This window comes from Sciurus carolinensis, chromosome 2 (genome assembly GCF_902686445.1).
Source record: "Sciurus carolinensis chromosome 2, mSciCar1.2, whole genome shotgun sequence".
In the NCBI taxonomy this organism is placed as follows: domain Eukaryota; kingdom Metazoa; phylum Chordata; class Mammalia; order Rodentia; family Sciuridae; genus Sciurus; species Sciurus carolinensis.
In genome coordinates, this window is record NC_062214.1 from 136211727 (window position 1) to 136236119 (window position 24393).

General features: G+C 34.7%; 1 protein-coding gene across 1 annotated transcript in view; it reads right to left on the reverse strand.

Annotated features, from left to right (window-relative positions):
- The window catches only part of Snx6 (sorting nexin 6), a 55628-nt gene that overhangs the window by 24718 nt on the left and 6517 nt on the right, over positions 1–24393 (reverse strand). Inside the window, 7 exon segments of the mRNA XM_047541319.1 lie at positions 4473–4578; positions 6341–6436; positions 11945–12068; positions 13977–14098; positions 15573–15683; positions 17787–17812; positions 17815–17890. Coding sequence (XP_047397275.1) covers positions 4473–4578; positions 6341–6436; positions 11945–12068; positions 13977–14098; positions 15573–15683; positions 17787–17812; positions 17815–17890 — 661 coding nt within the window.

Sequence of the window (24393 nt, forward strand, 5' to 3'; positions counted from 1 at the left end):
GTATTAGGGCTGATGTGGCTCATGTGCTTGCTTAGCACATGTAAGGCACTGAATTCAATTCCCAGCACCATAAAAAAATAATTAAATAAAAAGAAAGAATAAAATTAACATACCACTGAGCTATATTTAAACTCAGCCTGTTCAAACCCATATTTACATAAGTAAAATTTCAACTGAAAAAGAGCTATTTTTTTAAATTAGGGAACATGGTGACATGTTACATTTTTACAAATCTCTGTTGTGTCTAGTTTAATAGAAAATAGATTCTCATTATCCACTTTCATTCAATCTACTCTGATAATATTGCTTTTGTTTAAGTATGTGGAGAAAAAAATCCAGCCTTAAACAGATACATAAATAGAAAAGGAAGTAGTATTTTACTAATCTTTTCAAATAATTGTGGATGTTCTTCTTTGATATTACACCAAACTCAACAATTACTTGTAATGTGGACTATAACATTATTATCAATTAAATTTTGTTGAGTTTTTTTGCAGTACCGGGAATTGAAATCAGGGGCACTTTACCAGTGAGCTATCCCAGCTCCTTTTTTTTTTTTTAATCTTTTTTTATTTTGAGGTAGGGTCTCTACGTTGATGAGGCTAGACTCAAATTTGTGATCCTCCTGCCTCAGCCTCCTAAATAGCTGAGATTATAGGTATGTGCCACCATGAACAATAAACTTTTTATACTTTTAATAAATGAAAACGTGTTGGATGCTGTACATACACTACAAACTCAGTAAGTTGCAATCAACAGATTCGATGCAATCTCAATCAAAATACCTATGGAAATCTTCACAGAACTACAAAAAAGAGCCCTAAAATTCATACTGAACACCCCCCCCATACACACACAGACACACACACTAGAACAACAAAACAAAAAGACACAAAGCCAAAGTTATTCTAAGCAAAAAGAATAAAGCAGGGGGCTGGGGCTAGGGTTCAGTGGTAGAGCATTTGCCTTGTGCACGTGAGGTACTGGGTTCAATCCTCAGCACCACATAAAAATAAATAAAAATAAAGGTATTGGTATCTACAACTAAAAATATTAAAAAAAAAAAAAAAAGAAGAAGAACAACAACAAAGCAGGAGGCAATATGCTGACTTCAAAATAGAGTACAAAGCTTAGTAATCAAACTGATCGTATTAGCATAAACATAGACACACAGACCAATCTAAGAGAATAGAGATGGATTTATAGTCCTCTGACTTTTGACAGAGGTGCTAAGAATACACATTGGAGAAAGAGTCAGCTTTTCAACAAATGGTGCTAGAAAAATTGTATGTTTACATCCAGTAGGATAAAACTAGACCCCTATCTCTCGCCTGTCACAAAAATCAATCCAAAATGGTTTAAAGACTTATATAAACCTGAAACTATGAAACCACTAAAAGAAATACAAGGGAACTGCTTCAAAACATAAGACTAGGCAAAGATTTAGCCAGGTGCAATGGTGCATTCCTATAATCCCAGCAGTTTGGAAGGCTGAGGCAGGAGGATCACAAGTTCAAGGCCAGCCTCAAGCAACATAGAGAGGCCCTAAGCAACTTAGTGAGATTCTGTTTCAAAATAAAAAATAAAAAGGGCTGGGGATGTGGCTCAGTAGTTGAGTGCCCCTGGGTTCAAACCCTGGTACCAAAAAAAATAATAATAATAAGCAAAGATTTTTTTGGAGAAAAACCCCCAAAGCACAGGAAATAAAAGAAAAAACAAACGTGGGACTATATTGCACTAAAACTATACAGCAAAGGAAACAATAAAAAGACAACCTGGCACAAGTCCCTGGGTTCCATCCCCAGCACCGCAAAAAAAAAAAAAAAAGACAACCTGAAGAATGAGAGACAATATTTATAATACATATATTTGATATTGATATCTAGAATATATATAGAACTCCAAAAATTCAATAGTAAAAAAAGAAATAACCTTTTACATGATTTTAAAATGTGCAATAAACCTAGACATTTCTTAAAAGATGACATATAAATGGCCAAGAGGTATCTTGAAAAAATGTTCAACATTGCCAAGCATGATGGTACACATCTGTAATCCCAGTTACTTGGGAGGCTGAGGCAGGAGGATTTTTATTAAGTACAAAACCAGCCTGGATAACTTAGCAAGACCTTGTCTCAAAATTAAAAAGGACTGGGGCTGGAGATGTGGCTCAGTGGTAGAACACTTGCCTAGCATGCCTGAGAATTTGGACTCAACCCCAGGACTGCATGAAAAAAAAAAAAAAAAAATTTCAACATAACTAATCACCAGGAAAATGTAAAAGCTGGCAACCTATGGAGAAAAGCACACTGTTGGTGGGATTATAAATTAATAAGAGTCATTACAGAAAACATTATAAAGAATCCTCAAAAATTGTAATAGAACTACTATATGATCCAGCAATCCTATTACTGGGGATAAATCCAAAGGAAGTAAAATCAGGATTTTGAAGAGACATCTGTACTTCCATGTTCATTGCAGCACTATTCACAATAGCCCCAAATTGTAAACAACCTAAGCATTAATCAACTGGTGAATGAATAAAGAAAATGTGGTACATATAAAAATGAAATACTAATCAGAAATAAAATCCGGACATCTCCAACAATGTGGATGGAACTGGAGATCATTATATAAACCTAAGTCAGGCACAGAAAGACAAGTACACGATTTCACTCATATGCAGACACTAAAAAAGTTGATCTCATAAAAGTTTAGAGTAGAACAGTGGTTACAAGAGGCTGAGGAAAGTAAGGGGGGCGAATGATGATGGAAGGTTGATCAATGGGTATTAAGTTGCAGTTAGGAGCAAGACGGTCTTTTTTTCTTCCCATATTTTTTATTAGGAGAAAGAAGTTCTGGTGTGCTATTACATGGTAGGATGGCTAGAGTTAAGAATAAGGTACTATACATTTCAAAAAACTAAAGAAAAAATTTGAAGTGCTCACTATAAAGGTGATAAATGTTCAGAAAACAATATTTAACCTGATTTAAATATCATACAATATGGGCGGGGTTGTGGCTCAGTAGTGGAGCACTTGCCAAGTATGTGTGAGGCACTGGGTTTGATCCTCAGCACCACAAAAAATAAATTAAATAAAAGATGTCTTCTACAACTAAAAATAAATAAATATAAAAAAATTATACAATGTATATATGTATTAAATATCAAAATACTGTATTAATACACATAATTTTTATGTTTTTATGTATGAATTAAAAATAATAATAAAAAAAGACTGACAAGGATGTGGAGCAAATGAACACTCATGGCACTGTCCCTGGAAACATAAAATGGTGTAATCATTATGAAAAAAGTGTCCGTTTCCTAAAAAGTTAAATTTATGTCCATGCAGAGATATGCTTTGGATAATGTCAGCTCTATTTGTAACAGACACAAGTTAGAAATGACTCAAGAGTCCACCAATAGGCAAATAGACAAATAATTGTTGGTATATCCATAGAATAAAATAATACTCAGCAAAAAGAAAAAAAAGCATGACCTACTGACACACACAACTTGGATGAATTTCGAAATCATTTTGAGTTTCAAAACTCAACAATAAAAAGTACATACTCTATTTGTATAAAATTCCAAAAAATATAAACTATTCTATAATGACTAAAAGCAAATCATGTTATCTGAAGAGAGGGGTAGAAGAATTACCAAAGGCCACAAGGAAACTTTCAGGGGTTATGAATACGTGTTCACATGTTCATTATCTTTATTATGGGGATGATTTTATACATGTCAAACTGTACACTCTGATAATGCATCTTATAAATATAATTATAAAAAATACTAATCAAACTCAAATAAGCTGTTCACAAACTTTATTGATCTAGCTTGTACTCTGGATCTTTTACATACACAATTTATGGTATAATGCACTGGTCACTTAATCACTTAGGAAGTCTGTTGTTTGTTCTTACAAGTAAATATGGTAATCCATGGAAAAAGCACTTAGTCACAACTCAACCACATTTAAAATATTTTTTCAGAGAGAACCATAATATTTCAGTATGCAAAGTGCTTTATAGATATTTCCTATTTCATCACTCAATATTTTAAAAATGTGAACTCAGAGGTAGAGATTTGTTACAATTAATTTTTGCTGCTTCATCAAAATTAAATTTTTAAAAATTTCAAGTCATGGCAGGGAAAACTACAATGACTACTGGTACAGTCTGGTGCCACTGCCTTGATTTGTATGTACTAAGGCACAGTTTAACCCACCTTTTCCTTTGCATCATCAATGTAAATGTCAGCATGGTGTGAAAAATCCAAAAAAGTATCACAGTATTTTTATGAAAATAGTTTTGACTTTGCACTCACTTGGGGTCTAGGCTTCAATAGACCATAGACTAAGAACCACTGTTCCATATCAAGACTTTTACAAACTAAGTAATAAGTCAACCTTATTATTATTCCATTAAATAATTCAAGCTTTAGTCACAGAAAAAAATCTTACTTTTGTGGGATCTTGTCATCCTATCAGACTTAGCAGATGCATCCTTAACTCGGTTATGATATTCTAAAAGGAATGTTCGTTCATGCTCAAAGAAATCATCTACGTCCTATAGGATCAAAAGAAAATAAGAGCTTTTTTCACTTATTTGCTTTAGTACAATGTATAAATAACTTTGTCAACATTATAACTATAAAATGATTATCAGTAAAACAGCACAGTTAAATCTTCTAAAAATCAGATTGTTAAGTCAATTTTATGAACATGTTAAGACTTTAATAGACATGCATTTCTTTCTTGTTTTTTTTTTTTTTTTGGCGGAGGGCGGTTTGCTCTGTTGTCCAGAATAGCCTCAAATTCGTGATTCTCCTGTTTTGGCCTCCCAAGTAGCTGGGATTATTAGCATATGCCACCATACCTGGCTTAAACATGCATTTATATCAAATATGAAATCTATGGTTTTATAGCTGAAGGCTGAGAGATCCTCATATGGTTCATGTTCCTATGTTATACTCTGAAACATGTTCCTACTTGTGCTCTGCTTCAACAGACACCTTACTGGCAGTGGGAGTGATCAACTGTTTTCGAGAAAAAGGAAAATTCTGGCACTATAAGTAAAAATTGATTTTTCTTGATCTAACAAGCAACCTATGGGCCATTCTGTGGCTTCCAGACCTTAGTTGTTAGGGTTCTGTCTGCTCTGGCGAACCTGGCCAAATTAGCTATCTGGGAGCAATGATTAACCATGTAGTCAATCTCTTTAAAAAATAAAGCCATATATACCTGAGAAATAAAAATCATATATTAACAGTACTTTTACACCTTCTAAACTAGCAATATTTCATTGGAAAAGTATCAATCAATGTGATATAATCTGAGACATATCAATAGAACACAAGCAGCAAGAGTTGGTATTGACAAAAATGATGTTTAAAATCTTTAATCTGTATATGCTCATTTTAACTGTAGACATGGTAAAAAAGGCAAAAAGTATCATAATGATTTTATGAAAATGTCTTTGACCTTGCAGACTTGCTTTAAAAGGGCCTTGAGATCTAGGTTTTGAGAACCACTGTTTTGTATCAGGACTTTTTAAACTGTAAGTAAATAATTAAATAATTAACTTTCTAAGTATTGTTACACATATTATCTCATTCATTTTTGTCAATAATTCTGTGAGCGAGGACACATTATTAACCCCATTTTGGAAATGGAAAAACAGATTCAGAGAAAGACTTCTCCCAAGATCATAAAGCAGCAGGAGGCAATACCAAAACTTCAAATGAGATCTTCTAAGTCCAAATCTGAATCTAGGTCTGTCTGCTAACATTTACAAGGCTAAGCTAAGGGCAAGTATAAAAACAAATGCAGCTCTCTTCTTGTTCCACCCCACAGCTCTGTCTATCCTACACCTAGAAGGACCTTGTGTTTATATGGGTGGACATTCCAACCTGTACACTGATCTTTTCCCGTCCCTTCCCTTTAGTTAGCTGCCCCACAATCACCCCTTCACCATCCATGAAATGCACAGCAGTAGCACAGCTGGGGAGAAGACACCTAATACAGAACATGGAAAGTGGTTTTGGATCTGGGTAAGGAAACACGGGGGTCTAGATATCTGTAACGTGGCCTTTTTGGAAAGAAGAGACTCCAGGTGGGTAAATTCCCTGGACTGCAGACTTCTCACTTCTTGGAGGAAAAAACTCACTAAAGAGATGGATACAGGGGAGGGGCACAATTTCTCAAGCCTTAGGATTCCACTGTCCAAACTTTTTTACTCTAATTCTGAACATGTGAAATCTCAATCTATTTCCCTTTTAAAAGAAGTACATTCTCAACCAATAACACTGTTAATCAAATTAAAATCTTACCTTTACTCCTGAAACAATTACTCCATCTGCCGATTTAACCATGTTTTTAAAGAAATCTTCAAGTTTCTCTTTTTTATTTTTTCCTCGCACACTCAACTGAAGAAAGGTAATTACAGTTAGCATTTTTAAGGTTACAAATGCAAAGTAGTGTCTTTTATCTTAGACATTTAATTTATAATCTCTACAGAATCCCAGTTTTTAAACCTAAAGTGGAAATTTCATCATGTGTGTCAACAGTTTTCAAAACTTTAGGACATGAAAAGAGGAGTTTAAACTGGGCATAATGGTGCCTATAATCCCTATAGGCTCCTGTTGTGCCTGTAATACTTGGGGGAGTGAGTTGGGAAGATTGGAAGCTCAAGGCCAGTCTTAGCAACTGAGCAAGATCCTGTCTCAAAATAAAAAATTTAAAAGGCTGAGATATACTCAGTGGTAGAGTGTCCCTCGGTTCAATCCCCAGTACTACCAAAAAAAAAAAAAAAAAAGACTGGTAATAACTCAGGCCTTACTCTCAAAGATTCAGCTTATCTACCATAAGGTCTAGATAAGTCAAATTATTCAAGTATATATGACAATTCTGTTATAAGTAGCCCTTTCACCTTACTTTGTTAAGTACTACTATATATAATACAATAACAACCAAAATAACTCAGGAGTCCCTTTAAACGTGAAATTCACTGAGGTAAAACATCGCATCATATGATATGATTCTGCAATATCTCTGAAAATATATTCTGCAAATTTCTCACTGTGAACTCATCCAAATATCAACCCTTGTCCTGTGTTGGGGGTCAGCAACTCATAGTACAAGGAACACCAAAGATGACGCTAAATGACATGAACAGTCATCCAAGGGTAAAAGTGAGAAGCAGTTACCTCTTTTGACTCCTAGTGCTTGCTGCATCAGGGTGCAAGCAACATTCTATCTAATTTCTATCTAATTTCCTTATCTAATTTCTAATTAGATACATTCTATCTAATTTCCTTATATATTGCCATGACTTTAATGTCCACAAGACTACAGACATCTTGAGTAGTAACTCCCATAACTGACCCGGAGTAATTCTGGTTGATTTTTCCCGCATAGTTTCTCAGCAAACTATAAATAGACAAAAACTGTTGAGTGCTACACGGAACTTTACATCTAAACTCTGGCTCTAAGGAATATGCCTGACTCTTTAATGTCAGCTTAACATAAATGAGGTATATTCCAGCTAAGATGAACTCCCTTTTGTCCTAACCTATATAAACACACATCCTTCTGACCCAAATTGTGGTGATCCAACTGGTCATGTTGCTACCTAGAACCACAGTTCCTCTAGCAAGACCTCCCAAACTGCGCTCTGAAATCCTAGATCTGTCTCTTTCTCCCATGACACACTGAGGCCAGTTCTCACACATTAAGACTGGACGGTTCTTCAACCTGACAAAGAACATCTATTAAAAAGTCTACAACTAACATCATCTTTAAGGGTGAAATACTGAATGCTTTCCCCCATCATCAGAGAAAAGGCAAGGATGTCTGCTTTTGCCACTTCATTTAACACTACTAGAAATTCTAGCCAGGCAAGTTAGGCAGGAAAAAGAAATAAAAGACATCACCAGAAAGGAAGAAGCAAAAATTAAAATACAAAAGTTAACAAGTAAGTACAGCTGCCATGGTGGCTGATTGTTTTGGGGAACATAGGAAGTTTAGGAACTTGATTTCTGATTGGTTTCCACTTTCCTGAAAACAAGATCATCAGCTGATCAAGAAAAACTGCTTTGATATGCTATCGCAGAAAATAAAAGAAGGCTGTCTAAAGACATAAGTTTGTTATAAATGATAGGGAAGGTACTCTAGATGAGAAAGGTAAACAAGAGAGACTGCTAACAAGTCAAAATGCAGTCAATGGTCATACATCAATGAGTAAAGAAGAGATATAATGGAAATAGGAAGAAGAGAACTATAAGAACAAAAGGCTGTTCAAAGTCTACAATAGTAGGGTATAAGATCCTATGTGTGCCTTCTGATTCAGGTAGTTTATTTAATGGAAGTTAGGGGATTAAATATTTTCTTAGGGCTGGGGAGATAGCTCAGCTGGTAGAGTGCTTGCCTCACAAGCACAAGGCCCTGAGTTCGATCCCCAGTACCGCAAAAAAAAAAAAATTCTGCTCTATTGATTGGTAACTTAGCTTAGTGATAGAGTGCATACCTAGCATGCATAGTCCTAGGTTCAAATTCCCAGCACCAAAAATAAATAAATAAATAAATATCCCGCCCAGCTTGGCGGCCCATGCCTGTAACCTAGTGGCTTAAGAGGCTGAGGCAGGAGGATCACAAATTCAAATCCAGCCTCAACAACGTAGCTAGGCCCTAAGCAACTTAGGAAGACACTGTCTCAAAAAAAAAAAAAAAAGGAATGGGGATGTTGCACAGTAGTTAAGTACCCCTGGTTCAAAAATCATCATCATCATCATCTACTGTTAAACAGATTCAGACTATACCCCACTGGAAATAGAAAAGATACAAGCCAGAAAATTAAAGGCTCTTATTTCTTATAGCAGTGGCCCTTTCTCAATTAAATACAAGAACAAGCCTTTCTAGGTCTCTCCTAAATCCTGTGGCCCTTTGATACTTCAACAGCTCATCTGTCCAGCAAGATTCTAAAAATAATAGAATATCACAAGCAGATTTTTTTTCTGGCACCACTGACTTAAGATCTGGGGGGGGGGGCACTAAAAAAAAACCTGGAAAAAATTTTATTTGAGCCTATCATCTTTATAACCTCTTAACATACTTTGTATTAACTGAAGAATACTTTCAAAATACTTTCCAGTCCTTTTTTTAGGGGATGGGGAGTGGAACTGAACCTGCAGGCACTTCACTGCTAAGCTAATTCCTAGCCCTTTTTATTTTTTATTTTGAGACAGGGTCTTGCTAAGTTTCTTAGAGCCTCACTTAATTGCTGAGGCTGGCCTCAAACTTGCAATCCTCCCGTCTCAGCCTCCAGAGTGCCTGGGATTAGAGGAATGAGTCACCACACTGGGCTCCAGTCCATCATCTTATGCATTCTCTAAAACACAACTTGCTGATATTAAAAGGGTTATTTTAATACATCATCCTCTTTATCTCTGTTAAGCATGTATGTGCATATATATGCACACACACACATATATGTATATATATGTGTGTATATAGGAAAGTGTGTATACACACATGTATACATATGTACGTATATACAGGCACAAATGCATGCACATGCTCACACAAACACACACACATACATACAAATACATTTTTTAGGCTTGGTCTCACTAAGTTGCCAAGCTGACCTCAAACTCAAAATCCTTCAGCCTCAGCCTCTTGGGTAGTTGGGATTACTGGTATGTACCACCAAGCCTGGCTTTATTAAGTGCATGTTTGTGAGGAAAAAATAATAAATAAATTTGGTTTGATGGGAGAAAATTATGAACCCCTCAGCTTTCTGGAAGCACTGAGAGATGCTTCACCATCAAGCTACATCCCCAGTCTTTAATTTTTTTTTTTTCCTTTTTCCTTTTTTTTTTTTTTGAGACAGGGTTCTCACTAAATTGCAGAGCCTGGCCTTGAACTTGCAAGCCTCCTGCATCAATGAAATTATTACAGACACATGCCACTGTGTCCAGCACTGAAAGCTATTTTATCATGGTGATCTAAATATTTAATAATCTTTCACTTATTGATTCAACAATAAGGTCCAACCAAAAATAAAACCTGTAAAGATAAAAAAGTGATGACAGCATTACCATGTACACATATTTTCCTTTTTTTTTTTTTAAGTTGTAGAGGGAAATAATAACTTTATTTAGTTTTTTTATGTGGGGCTGAGGATGGAACCCAGAGCCTCAAATGTATAGGCAAGCTCTGTACCACTACTGAGTCACAATCCCAGACCATTTACATGTATTTCTTAGCAACCCTGTTACGAATTATTTTTCAGCTTCTTACAATTTACAATACAGTCAGTATTCTTTACAGTTCCTACTTGTAAACTACCACAGTCCAGTACCACACACCACATTCACATAATGAATGTACCTATGCTTAATATTTCTGTGATCTTGAGTTATTCCATACGATTCATATTTACTAAAACAAAACCAGAAAAGTTTATATCTGCAAAATTCTTTGATCCTGATGTAATCTGTAAGCAAATTAAGCACTATTCCACATGTTTTCAACAAAAACTATGAATTAGTCTTATCATCTAAACACAGGTTCTATGACATTTATCACCTAGCCACTAAAAAATTTTGCCAGCACTATGAATAAAGAAATCTTTAGCTTGCTCTCTGCTTCCCAGCTCCATGAAGTAAGTAACGTTCCCTCGCCATGCCATTCCACAATGATGTTGTGCCTCCATTCAGTACCAAAGCAATAACACCAACCAACCACAGGCTGAAACCATGAGCCAAAATAAATCATTCCTCCTCTTACAGAAAGAAAAAGGGAGGGAGGAAGAGGAGACAGAGAGGCAGAGAGAGAGAGAGAGAGAGAGAGAGAGAGAGAGAGAGAGAGAGAGAGAAACCTTTAAAGCCCAATCATCTCATTTTCTTTTTGCCATCAGCAATTTTTAGGCAGGGAAGCAAGAAGGAAGTAAGGAACATTAGAAGCCATCAACGCTAAAGAAGGTCAGTTAAACAGATCAAGAGTCAGAGATTTACCCAAAGCAATCTAGAATTCTTTTTTTTTTTTTGGTACTGGGGATTGAACCCAGTGGTGCTTTATTGCTAAGTTACATACCCAGTCCTTTTGTATTTTTTATTTTGAGACAGGGTTTTGCTAAATTGTTTAAGGTCTCAAGTTGCTGAGGCTGGTCTCAAACGTGTAATCCTCCTGCCTCACCCTCTCAAGTCACTGTAATTACAGGTATGCTTTACCATGTCCAACCATAATCTAGAATTCTTTAGCTCAAGTACCTTCCTAGAATTCACAAAGCTTCAGATGGCTGAAATTCAAACTTAAAAAACATTAATCAATTTGATAACCCTATTTCTTTGTTATATGTATACGTGTAGGTGCACATGTGTGTATGTGTGTATGGTACCGGGGATTAAACTCAGGGTCTGGCATGTTAGGCTAGTGCTCTAACACTGAGTTACATCTCTGACCCACTTTATTTCTTAAGTTCACTATTCAGGATGAAACAGCAGTATCAATTTGATAAAGGTAAAGGGTGACCTTTATCAAAACGCTTGGAAACACAGAGTTTCAGATTTTGGAATTTTTTAGATCTGGGAATATTTGCACAGACTTTACCAACTGAGCAGCCCTAAGCCAGAAATTAGAAATGCTCAAAACTGAGCATCAAGTTGGTTCTCAGAAAGTTTTGGATTTCAGATTTTTAGATTATAGGTGCTCAAGATGTAACATGATTTACCACCATTCCTTTAATTAATCCACTCAAGTTCTACTGAAATAATGAGTTATTACTGAAAATGTACCACTTTAAACTGCCTTGAAAAATAAAAACATTCTTCTCAAACAGGTCTTATGCTTTTCTAACTACTTCGCACCTTTTCAAATGACTCTTAAAAAAAAAAAAAACCCTGAATTACTGTATTCATCAATTTGATACTCACATCTTGATTATATTCCAAGAAGACATGGAAATTTAGATCTTTTCTCAAAATAGGATGTGCTGCCACACGACATAGGAACACTTCATGCATTGCAACTGTCTTCTTGAATATTGCCAAATATTCACTAGAACAACACACAAAATTAAAGGCAAAAAACTGTATCAACTAGAAAGTCATCTGCAACAGATTTTTTCAGGAAATACTCTTTAGATTATTCTAAATGCAAAATCAGGAATACAAAATACAATTCATGTAAACAAAGGTTTTAGTTGAATTGTTAATTAAATATATAAAACCCAGCCCTGAAAAAGACTTCATGCTAGTTAATAGTGTTTATTATATCTAAATGTTAATATGTTTAAGTTTTACAAACTTTTCTTACTATGCAAGCTGATGTTTAAAGGTCACTATAGAGTTGTTGTTTTTTTTTTTACCTCCAGAGAAATTACCTGATATAACCTTAATGATTCAATTTTTATATAACTACTGCTTTTAAACACCTTAGTACAAAAAATACCAAAATCCAAACCTCGATAAGCATATTTTCAATGTTAATCATTATTTTCATCTAATGACCCGAACACACAAGAAATGGTTTTTGCCATTACACTGAAGAAATGTGTTTAAGATATTTTAATAACATCAATGACTTCTAGTGAACATACAGTAATACTAGTCAGTCTGAGGGGAAAAAAACACTCAAAAGGCCCAATATTCTTGCTTCAACTACGTGCAAGAAGGATAAATTTTACATACCAGCAAACCAGCAGGATCAATGTTGGGAGAAGTTTGATCTCTGTGAGGGTAGTCATTCAGTGAAGACAAAAAAGAAGGATGCAGAGGATGGAGGTAGCAGTAGAATAAACCCAAGGTTCTGTTATCCAACCCCTAACCAGACCACAAAAGAATCATGATCAGGGCCACTGGAAAATCACAGATTCTCCAATATTATTGAGCTCTGCTAATTTCCAGTTTTCAGTCTTATAAACTTTAAGTATACATCTATCTGCTATCAGACTACTGCTTGCACCAAAATGACAGAATTCTTAAAATATCTGTCACTTTATACTTTGACAAAAAAAACCAACTTTGCTAATTTTTCTTTTCAAAAGAGTTTATTCAGCTATTCTAAAGAGGAATTTAGTAGCTCTATAAATATGTGCTTGAAAACTGAAACTTAGTGAATGAGAAGAAAAGGAAATACAAAAAGGGGAGAAATGGCCAGAAAAAAAAGATATGGAAGTGACAACAAAGCAAGGACAAGTATTTCCTTGTACAACTCTCAAGATAGAAATAATTCAGAAAATTCAAAATTTTTTTTTTTTTTTTTTTTTTTTTTGCGGTGCTGGGTATTAAACCCAGGGCCTTCGACTGAGCTATCTCCCCAGCCCCAGGAAATGTTTAATAAAAGGGAAAAAATTGGATTTTCAGCAAATAAGCTAAAAATGAAATTTAAATTATCACAATTTTCTAAGAACTTAATTCAATTATAGTTTATATAGAACTAATGGTTAATGAAAAACAATTCTTAATTATTCTTTTGTTCCTTTGCTCCTATTCTTTTCATTTTGGTCAGAAGCCAAGGGCAGAGAAAAGGAGAAGAAAATTATATACTTTCTTTTTTTAAAGAAAACAAGCACAGAGTTGCTCAACATCTTCTATGAGAAACAGAAGTTTTAGTACTATGCACAAGTTGAAAAAAGAGAACCAGAATGGAAATGACTATGGCCTTGTGAAAAAAAGATATACATTCTGCTTTAAAACATCATGTTCCCTTTCTACTATTTTTTACAAGTGTTTGGATCCTCTGTTCATAATTTCCAGTCTATTTAAAATATTCAGTAATTTTACAATGGAGACAATAATTCTGTAATTTTCCTGTAGGCTCTGATCATGATCATTAACTCTAGTTGTGTGACTTAAACTTGCATCTTTCAGAGTCACAATGGTAAAATGATTAAAAGAGTGGAATATCAGCACAAAAAAAAGGCATTAACAATTAACAAAAGCAACAACAGAAAACATCACATACGCTTCCAGTTCCTGTTTCATTTTTGTGAATTCTTCCTTTGTCATTGATCCTTCTCCTTCTCCAAGCTTTTGTAGTTTTTCCCTTGAAGCATCAAAATCAGGTCTTGGTGGTGCTGGTGGAATCTGTAATAAAAGTGAACCACTTATTTTAAGGGACTATTTCATTTCTTTCCACACTGTACCACTGCTACCATAAGACTGTCTGAGAAACCTTAAAGGCATCCTAAATGAACTAACTCTGTAAACAATTACATTCAGATTGGAGAATTTTATTGAGTTTTCAGGGATTGTTTTCTTTTTGTTTTTGCAGTACTGGAATTGAACCCAGGATCTTGCACATGCTAGGCAGGAACTAAGCTACATCCCCAGTCTTTCTTATTTTTATTCAGAGACAGGTTGTTGCTAAATTGCCTAGGTTGGCCTCTAACTTGTAATCTTCCTGCCTTAGCTCCCAAATAGCTAGGATTACAAGTATATGCCATCATGCTGGGCTTCCAGAGCTTCACTAATTTTAAAAATTAAGATCCTTGAGGTCTTAATTTCACCACAAAAGAAATATAGCATAACACTACTTTCTGGTTTTACAATTGTTCTCAAAATTCAATCTGCAGACTCCTACAGGAACCCAGAATCCTCAAATTCTTATTAGGTTGTTGTTTTTGTTTTTTGTTTTTTTTGTTTTTTTTGTTTTTTTTTTTTTGTGTGTGTGTGGTGTGGTGTGGTGTACTGGAGATTGAACCCAGGGCCTTGTGCATGTGAGGCAAGCACTCTACCAACTGAGCTGTACCCCTATCCCGAGAATCCTCAAATTCTTATATGCTCTAAGTTCTGACTACAGACTGAATGAATGTGTATAGAAAATATATATGTCATTTTTGTAAAGGGCATTATTAAATACAGTTTTTATTTTTTGTTGGTTTCTTCCCCCACGTTTTTTAGTTGATCCATTATAATAATATTACTGATGGGATTTGTTGTTACATATTCATACATGCACACAATATACAATATAACAATTTGGCCAATATCAATACCTAGAACTTCAATTATATTTTTAAATTAATGAATTCATAGTACTAATTTTTTTTATTAACAAACTGCATTTTGATTCACTGTACACAAATGGGGTACAACTTTTTGTGTCTATGGTTGTACACAATGTAGATTCATACCATTTATGTAATCATACATGTACATAGGGTAATGATGTCTGTCTCATTCCACTATCTTTCCTCCCCCTCCCCCTCCCATTTTCCTCTACACAATCCAAAGTTCCTCCATTCTTCTCTTACTCCTCCTCCCCCCGACCTCCATTACATATCATCATCTACTTAAGAGAGAAAACATTTGGTCTTTGGTTTTTTGGTTTTCTACATTAACAAATACTAAAAACATTATCCAGCAAGAGATGTTTAAAAGAGTCTTGGATTACAGGAATGTACCTGAAGCAGAAAGTTTTTTTAAAAAGGTAACAAACTAAAAATAACAAAAAAGAAAAAAGTAAAAAGATATAAATTAATGCTAAAGAAGACTGCAACAGAGAAGAGTATCCAAAATGCTCTAGAAAATGAGATTAAAATAAAACCTCAATACTTACAATATATCCTGCATAGTCTTCATTTTCAACGAAGGAATCATGAAGCCAGATAAATTCCTCATGTTGTCGAACAACAGAAAACTCATTCTGTTTAAAATTTGGCAATGAACTCTGCAAAGACAAATTCTTTTGAGTAAAAGTCAAAATTATACCAACAACTTTTGATAAATAATACATCTCAGTTCTCTAAAAACTAGTCTTAGCTGGGCAGAGTAGAGCACACCTATAATCCCAGCAATTTGGGAATGCTGAGCCAGGAGGATCACAAGTTCAAAGACAGTCACAGAAACTTGGGGAGGCCCTAAGTAACTTAGTGAGACTCTGTTCTCAAAAAAATAAAATAAAATAAAAGGCTGGGAATGTTGCTCAGTGATTAAGCACCCCTGGGTTCAATTCCAGTACCAAAATAAATAAATAAAAATAAAAACTAGTCTTATGTGGAAGACTACCCCGTGACATTAAACTCTAGTATGAAAACTCCAAGAAACTGAGTCAAACTTATCCTCAGATCTTTGGGAAAAGAAGTTGACAGGCTTTTATTATCTTCTACTGCTATCATTAATTAAGAATTATCCTGCCGAACATGGTGGCACATGCCTATAATCCCAGCGGCTCAGGAGGCTAAGGCAGGAGGATCAAGGGTTCAAAGCCAGCCACAGCAACAAGGCAAGGCGTTAAGCAACTCAGTGATATCCTGTCTCTAAATAAAATATAAAACAGAGCTGGGATATGGCTCAGTGATTGAGTGCCCCTGAGTTCAGTTCCCAGTACCCACCCTCCCCCACCCCCAAAAATAAATATATAAAATAAAAAAAATTATCCTACTGAGGTAAAACAAGCAGAAGGGGAGAAAAGGAAGAGAAGGAAAGGGAAGATACAAGGAAATGAAAATAAAAATTATCCTATTGATATTTATAAAATTCAACTATTCAAACAAAGAAAAATAGATCTACAATCTGATAATGTGCCCAATGGAAATATAATAAAAATAATAATTCGAGCCAGGTGCTGTGATACAAACATGTAATTCCAGCTACTTGGGAGGATAAGGTAGCAGGATCACAAGTTCAAGACCAGCCTGAACAAATTAGCAAGACACTTTTATTTATTTTTAAAAAATAAAGAGACCTGTCTCCAAATAAAAAATAAAAAGGGTTGAGGATGTGGCTCAGTGGTAGAGCACCCTGGATTTAACCCCTCCTACCTGAGAAGAAAGACAAAAAGAATAAAGAACAACAAAACTGAAAATAAAATTATACTGAAAAATAGATAAAAACTTTGACAAAATTAAATTTGTATTATATGTAGGCTTTATGATTATTTCTTAAAATGTTCACCTTTAAAAAGTACATTTCAGCCTGGGGCTATAGCTCAGTGGTAGAGCATTTGCCTAGCACATGTGAGGCACTGGATTCTATCCTCAGCACCACATAAAAAGATAAATAAATAAAATAAAGGTATTGTGTCCATTTATAACTAAAAAAAATTTTTTCAAAAGGACATTTTGCCAAGTGCTGAGGTGCTCACCAATAATCCCAGCAGCTCTAGAGGCTGAGACAGGAGGATCCCAAGTTCAAGGTCAGTCTTAGCAATTCAGTAAGACCCTGTCTCAAAATAAAAACCAGACAGGGCTCAAAAAAGGGCTGCAGATATAGCTCAATGGTACAGTGTTCCTGGGTTAAGACCCCAGTACCAAAAAAAAAAAGTATACTTCCTGCCAGAAGTAGTGGCACACACCTGTAGTCCTAACTACTAGGGAGGCTGAGGCAGGAGGATCTCAAGTTCTAGGCTGTCCCTGGGGAATTTAGTAAGACCCCAACTCAAAATAAAATTTTTAAAAGGGTTGGAATATAACAAGGGTGAAGCACTTGCCTAGCATGTGTAAAATACTGAATTCAATTCCTAGTACCCACTCCCCAAAAAGTAATTTCCATAAAACATTTTTTGTTAAAATAGGACAAATTATAAACTATGTCCCTTTCAAGTATGTTCAAAACCCTAGTTCCAGTCAGCATATTATTATACTTTTTCATTTTTCCTTCTTTTTTTTTAAGAGCTTTTATAGTTATACATAGTAGTTGGATTCATCCCAACACATACATTCATGGAATTCAATTTTAGTTCATGATTCCCACCCCCTGGTCTTTGTCCTCCCCCTTATATATATAACATTAACAACAAAATACAAAAGACAAAATATAAAATCCCACCTACTTTTGTGTGAACAGTGAATTTTACTTATCCCTCTCACTAAGAGCATCAGAAATGTCCACCTGCAGAGCAGCATCACTTTGAAGATCTACATTTATTGCTTTAAGCTAGAAAAAGACAATAAGTAATATCTTAATGAAATTCCGTGTACTTTCATGTAATTTCATTCTTCTCCCAGACAATAGGACAATGCAAAAACAAAAGAATTGCAAGTACAAAAAAGTACTCAAGCTCATTTAATCTATATATATACAAAGTTAGGGGCAAGTGCTTTGGGTAATGGTATTATTTTAACCAATTTTCATTCTACAACATTCAACTAAACTCTGCACTGCATGAGTCACTAAGCTAACCATGATCCATCATGGTTTCATCCAAAAAGAAAACTATTTTCCAAAGAATACACTCATACATTGTTGGTGGGATTGCAAACTGATGCAATCACTCTGGAAAGCAGTATAGGGATATGGATTCCTCAAAAAACTAGGAATGGAACCAATGTGACCCAGTTATTCCACTCCTCTGTAGATATCCAAAGGTTATTTAAAATCAGCATACTACAGTGATGCAGCCACATCAATGTTTATAGTGGCACAATTCACAATAGCTAAGTGATGGAGTCAATCTAGGTGTCAACAGACGACTGGAAAAAGAAAATGTGGTATATATACACAATGGATTATTGCTCAGCCATAAAGAATGACTTTATGATATTTACTGGTAAATGGATAGATCTGGAGACTATCATGCTAAGTGAAATAAGTCAATCCCAAGAAACCAAAGGTCAAATGTGTTCTCTGATATGTGGAAACTAACAATCAATAAGGGATCAGGGGATAGAAGTTCAGAATGAAGGCAAGGGAGAGAGGATGGGAAAAGGAAAGAGGGTGGAATAAATCAGACATAACTTTCCTATGTACACATATAAATACACCACAGTGAGTCTCACTATCAGGTGCACCCACAAGGAATTTTAAAAAATAATAACTATGGGTAAATGACAAAAGAATCAATAAAGGGAAAGGAACAGGGGTGGGAGAGGGAAAAGGAAAGAGAATACTGGAGTCTGAATAGATATATTCCATCTTTTATAATTATGTCAGAATGGATTCTGTCATATAGAACTAAAAAAAAAAACAATTAAAAAATAAGTTAATTAATAAAATTATTTTCTAGAAGACAGTCCATTAAATTTCAAGTGTTCTAAACTTAAGGAATGTAATAAAAGAAAATAAAAAGAATATTGAACAATTTTAACTCTACTGCTTCATTTAAGTCAGAAATATACAATAAAACTACTAAACATATTATACATAATGTATGTAAAGTACTATGAAAAATATTAACATATAGTAAATATTCAATAAATAAAGCTATAAGCTACAGTGCATTTGAAGAACTGGGTAAGTTCCCTATTTAGAGTTTTCATTTGCCTAAGATACCTTTTCCACTTAACTGTTTTCTTTTTTGGGGTACTGGGGATTGATCTCAGAGCATTATGCATGCTAGGCAAGTGTTCTACCACTGAGCTATATCCCCAGTCCCTATAATTCTTATAATTCTACTTATAATTCTTAAATTTCATTCATGTTTATTCTTTAATAAACATTGTAATATGTTTGGGTAGAAACTTACATGAGTCAAATACATCAAAAAGACAAACAAAATCTTAACCAGCTGCAAGATATGAAATATATGAAGTCTAACTAGCTTGTTTCAAATACTCTAGATGTAAAACCCAGGACTTGGTAATCTCATCTAGTTATTAGCTTTTCAAATTTTAATTACAATTTAAGTGAAAAAAATGCTAGAAGAAAACTGTTAATACACAATGATCTCAATTATTTATTTTTTAAAATGCACACAATAGTTGGGCAAGGTGGTACATGCCTGTAGTCCCAGCAGTTGGGAAGCTGAAGCAAGAGGATCATCTGAGCCTAGGAGTTCAAGATCAGTCACCCACTGTCTCAAAAAGACTTATAGGAAATACACCAAAATTGTGAAAAAGCAGATTTTCTCTATATATTCCTCTATTCTCCCAATTTTCCACAATATTGCATGTATTCCTGTTATAAATAGAAAAAAAAAAGTCTTTTTAACAGAAATCTAAAACAATTAATTTGAGCTGGGCATAGTGGCACAAAACCTGTAATTTTAGCTACTCAGGAGGCTGAAGCTGGAGATTACAAGTTTGAACCCAGTCTGGATAACAAAGAGCGACTCCATCTCAAAAAATATATATATTAGTTTTATAAAATTTCTTATTTAAGCAGGCTATTAGTGACTTTAAAAGTAACTTGTCCTCATTTAATTTTGCACAACTGGTTTTTGTGTGACATGCTTTTTAAAAATAAGTAACAATCCCAGCAACTCAGAAGGCTGAGGCAGAAGGATGGCAAGTTTGAAGCCAACCCAACCTCAGCAATGTCGCAAGACCCTGTCTTAAAATAAAAAATAAAAAAGGGGCTGGGAATCTAGCTCAGTGGCAGAGCACTACTGGCTTTAATTCCCAGCAACACCAAAAAATAAATAAATAAAATAAAAATAAAAAGTTATTACATAAATACAAGTTAAAATTCACAGAAGAAATTAATCATTCTAAGTTGCTGTGATACTATATATGATGGCCTTGAACAAAATTTCATTGATAACTTTAATAAGTCTACACAGTAGGGCTAAGGATATAGCTCAGTTGGTAGAATGTTTGCCCAGCATGCACAAGATCTTGGAAACACACTACACAAACACACACACAAATCACAAATGATACTGTAAACTTATACATAAAAACATGTTCTAAAAAATCGTTATTGTTCTCAATGCTAAAGGAGCCCATTATCTGATAAAAAAATGAAATTAAATGCCTGGAATTTTAAAGTTTTCCTTTTCACTTCCAACTATCCTACTACTCCCTCAATATTAGAAACATTGGAGAGTGATTTATTCTTTACTTTTTCCTATTTTTTCTTATCAAGTCTTCATATTGTTCTTTCCAACCTCTTCCTCAACCCTTTATCTTAGTTCTAGTTTTAAGAAATTTTTTTATTTTTAATCACATGTAGGCCACTTTTTAGGTAGTATAGTAGGCTGAGTAATTCGACCTTGAATGGCAAAAAAAGGGCTGTGCAGATGTGATTAAATTAAGGTTTTTGACATGAGGAGAGTATCCTAGTTTATAGAGCAGGACCTTAAAGGCAATCACATATTCCTTTATAAAAGGGAGGCAAAGAGAGATGTCACAAACAATGACTTGAATAATTAACCAGAGACAGATTAAAGTAATGCATATTGGGCATGGTGGCACACACCTATAATCCCAGCACTTTGGGAGGCTGAGGATGGAGGATCACCAAAGCCAGCTTCAGCAAAAGCAAGGCACTAAGCAACTCAGTGAGACCCTGTCTCTAAATAAAATGCAAAATAGGGCTGGGAATGTGCCCCTGAGTTCAATCCCTGGTAACCCCCCGCCCCCAAAAAAGTAATGTAGCCACAAACCAGATTTCTGGCAACCACTAGAAGCTCAAAGAAGCAAGGAATTCTTCCCTACAGCTTCTGGAGTAAGTGACACCTTGATTTCAGCTCAGTGACTAATTTCTTACTTCTGGTCTCCAGAATTGTGAGTTTGGTATTTTAAGTCACCAAGTTTGTGGTAATTTGTTAAAATAGCTACAGGTCACTAATGCCATTATCATACAGTTTTTGGAGTAACAATAATGTTGGTATTTCTTTACGTTTTAATTACCTAGTCTAGCATTTCCCAAACACAACTTAACCTGGCTGCTTATTAAAAATACAAAACCTGGGCTGGGGGTTGTGGCTCAGTAGTAGAGCACTTGTCTAGCATGTATGAGGCACAGGTTCAATTCTCAGCACTGCATATAAATAAATAAAATAAAGGATCATCAACAACCAAAAAAAAATTTTTTTTCAATACAAAACCTGTAGGCAAAGGGTCTTAAAAATCTTTAATTGGAAACAATGGCAGAGATTTTCAGCATTTTCCTTGCCTTTGCAGTGTGTCAAAACTGCTAATATTTTTTTAATGATTATATAAAATAGTTTTGCCAGATTTCATGTTATAGGTACGATTTTCAGATTTTGTTTGACCTTTTACTACTGTTCTATCAGACGGAAACACACCCTTCTCGGATTTTTACATTTGAATGGCTGCCAGTAATTTTTCCAATTTGAGATTACTCCAAGTTATTTTTCTCTTCCAAACCAAATACCGTTCCCTTTCTTTTTGATGTCTTTTTTATTGTAACTTTTATCTATATAAAATATTCCTATGTTACCCACTTAACACAATGGTCCCAAATTCTATTTTTTAGGTATAACTTTAATGCAATAAAATGCAGATTTTAATTATATAAATTTGAAGTTTTAATAAATATATAGGTTATATACCACAATTGAAACATCACTCCCAGAAAGTTCCCTTATGCTCCCTTTAACAGTTTAACGTTTATGCTTCTATTTCTTTACTCTTAACTCTTCTCTTGTTTACCTTATTTTTTCTTAAATATGCCTTATTATGCATGCTATTTGTATACTGCTTTAATATTTGATCTATCATTTGTTCTTTTCATTCTTTTACAACTTAATTCTACAACTGATCTCAAGAAAGTATACATGCACTACAAATGCTGATATTTTGCACAATTTTGCATGATGCTAAATAGTGATGGGGAGATTCTGATGTCTTTAATTTACATTTCATAACAAATTCAAAACACCAGCTAACGTGTACACTCTGATATTGCACCTTTTTATAGTCAGTTCCTACTTATTCTTTGGACTCCCAAATGATTATTTCCCACTTCTTGAGCATACAGAAAAGTAGACATAAAGGATTATTTTGTTTGACAGTAAGATTTGCTTTGTATACATCAAGTTTTTTAAATACCCATTTCTAATTACCAATATGTATAATGGAAAAACGTCTCTAAAACGAAACAACCCCCATATCAGCACAAAATTTCAATGAAAGTCATTGTGCTATATTTCATCAATTATAGATGTCTTCTTGTATTTTAACATCTGAAATAGGAATATCTTTCATTTAATGACAATTACAATTTAACTAGTAATTTTTTTCTTTGTGGGACATGGAAAAAAATATATCTTTCAATCAATTGTACCTTAAATTTGATAAGCATATTATATATTTAATGTTAATTACATAAAATGTACAGATTTTCCAGGCAGATATTCTTCCCTATTTAAAGAAAACTCAATAATTTTAGAGGGTTGTATTTTATTTGTACTGGGGACTGAGTTATATAACTCAGATATAACTTCACCATTGAGTTATATCTCTAGCTCGTTTTATTTTTTATTTTGAGACAGGGTGTCACTAAATTGCTGATGCTTGTTTCAAACTTGCTAGGATTGATTGTAGGCATTTGTCATAGAGGGTTTTTTTGTTTTCTTTTTTTGTTTTTTTGTATCAGGGACTGAACCCAAAGGCGTCCAATAACTGAGGCACATCTCCAGCTCTTTTATTTATTTATTTTGATACAGGGTCTCACCAAGTTGCTTAGAGCCTTAGTAAGTTGCTGACAGTGGTTTTGAACTTGTGATTCTCCTGCTTCAGTAGCCTGAGACTCTGAAATTACACACATGTGCCACCACTGGCGTCACAGAGGGTTTTATTAAGAGAAAGATTCAATGCACACAACTGTGACTCAACACCATTTAATTAACTTTCTGCAATTAGTGGGTTGAATTTATCTGAGTAAATTTCTAATGAGACTACATTCAGTGGCTTAATCTTTAGGCTAATAAACTTTGTCAGAGAACAACTGAATTATTTGTGTCCCTGGTCAAGACCAGGACAGAATGTGGATTAAGCAATAAAATTATAGTATCACTAAAAACTATTTTAAAGATCCTGCCCTATTGCTGATATTTATAATTACCTAGTAAAGAAGACATTCTCTACTACGAACTAGTGGTAACTTACATAATATAGCAGTATATTATAGTTTATTATATAAGGGGTTCCTACTTAGAGAAAAGCCAAGGTCCTTAGAGTAGCCCACCAGGCACTATAAAATCTCCATCTGACATCATCTCTGACCAATCTACTATACTTCTGGCTCACTGCAGTCCTGCCATATGGTCTCCTTGTTCCTTAAACACACAAGCATACTGCCACCTAAGGAATCTGTGCAATTACTATTTCCTCTGCTAGAACATCCTGCCCCCAGGTATCTGTATCGTTCATTTCTTTTAAGTCTTTAAGTCCTTCCCCAAAAGACCTTTTCCTGCCATCCCATCTAAAACTGAAGCTCAAACCACTGTCCCCATACCACACAACAATCCCTATTCTGCCTTCATTTTTTTCATAGCACTTATTCACCATCAAATATACCATAATTACTTTAATGCCCCTCCCCAATTAGAATTCAGCTCTATAACAACGTAAGTTTTTGTCTGTGGTCTGCTGCTGGATTGCCAAATGATGGTCCTCAACAAATAACTGTTGAATGAAAAGGAGTGAAGTAAAGATGGGTCCTAATCATAACTAGGCTACAAAACTGTTATCGGAGTCAGACGTGGTGGTGCATGCCTCTAATCCCAGTTACTCAAGAGGCTGAGACAGGAG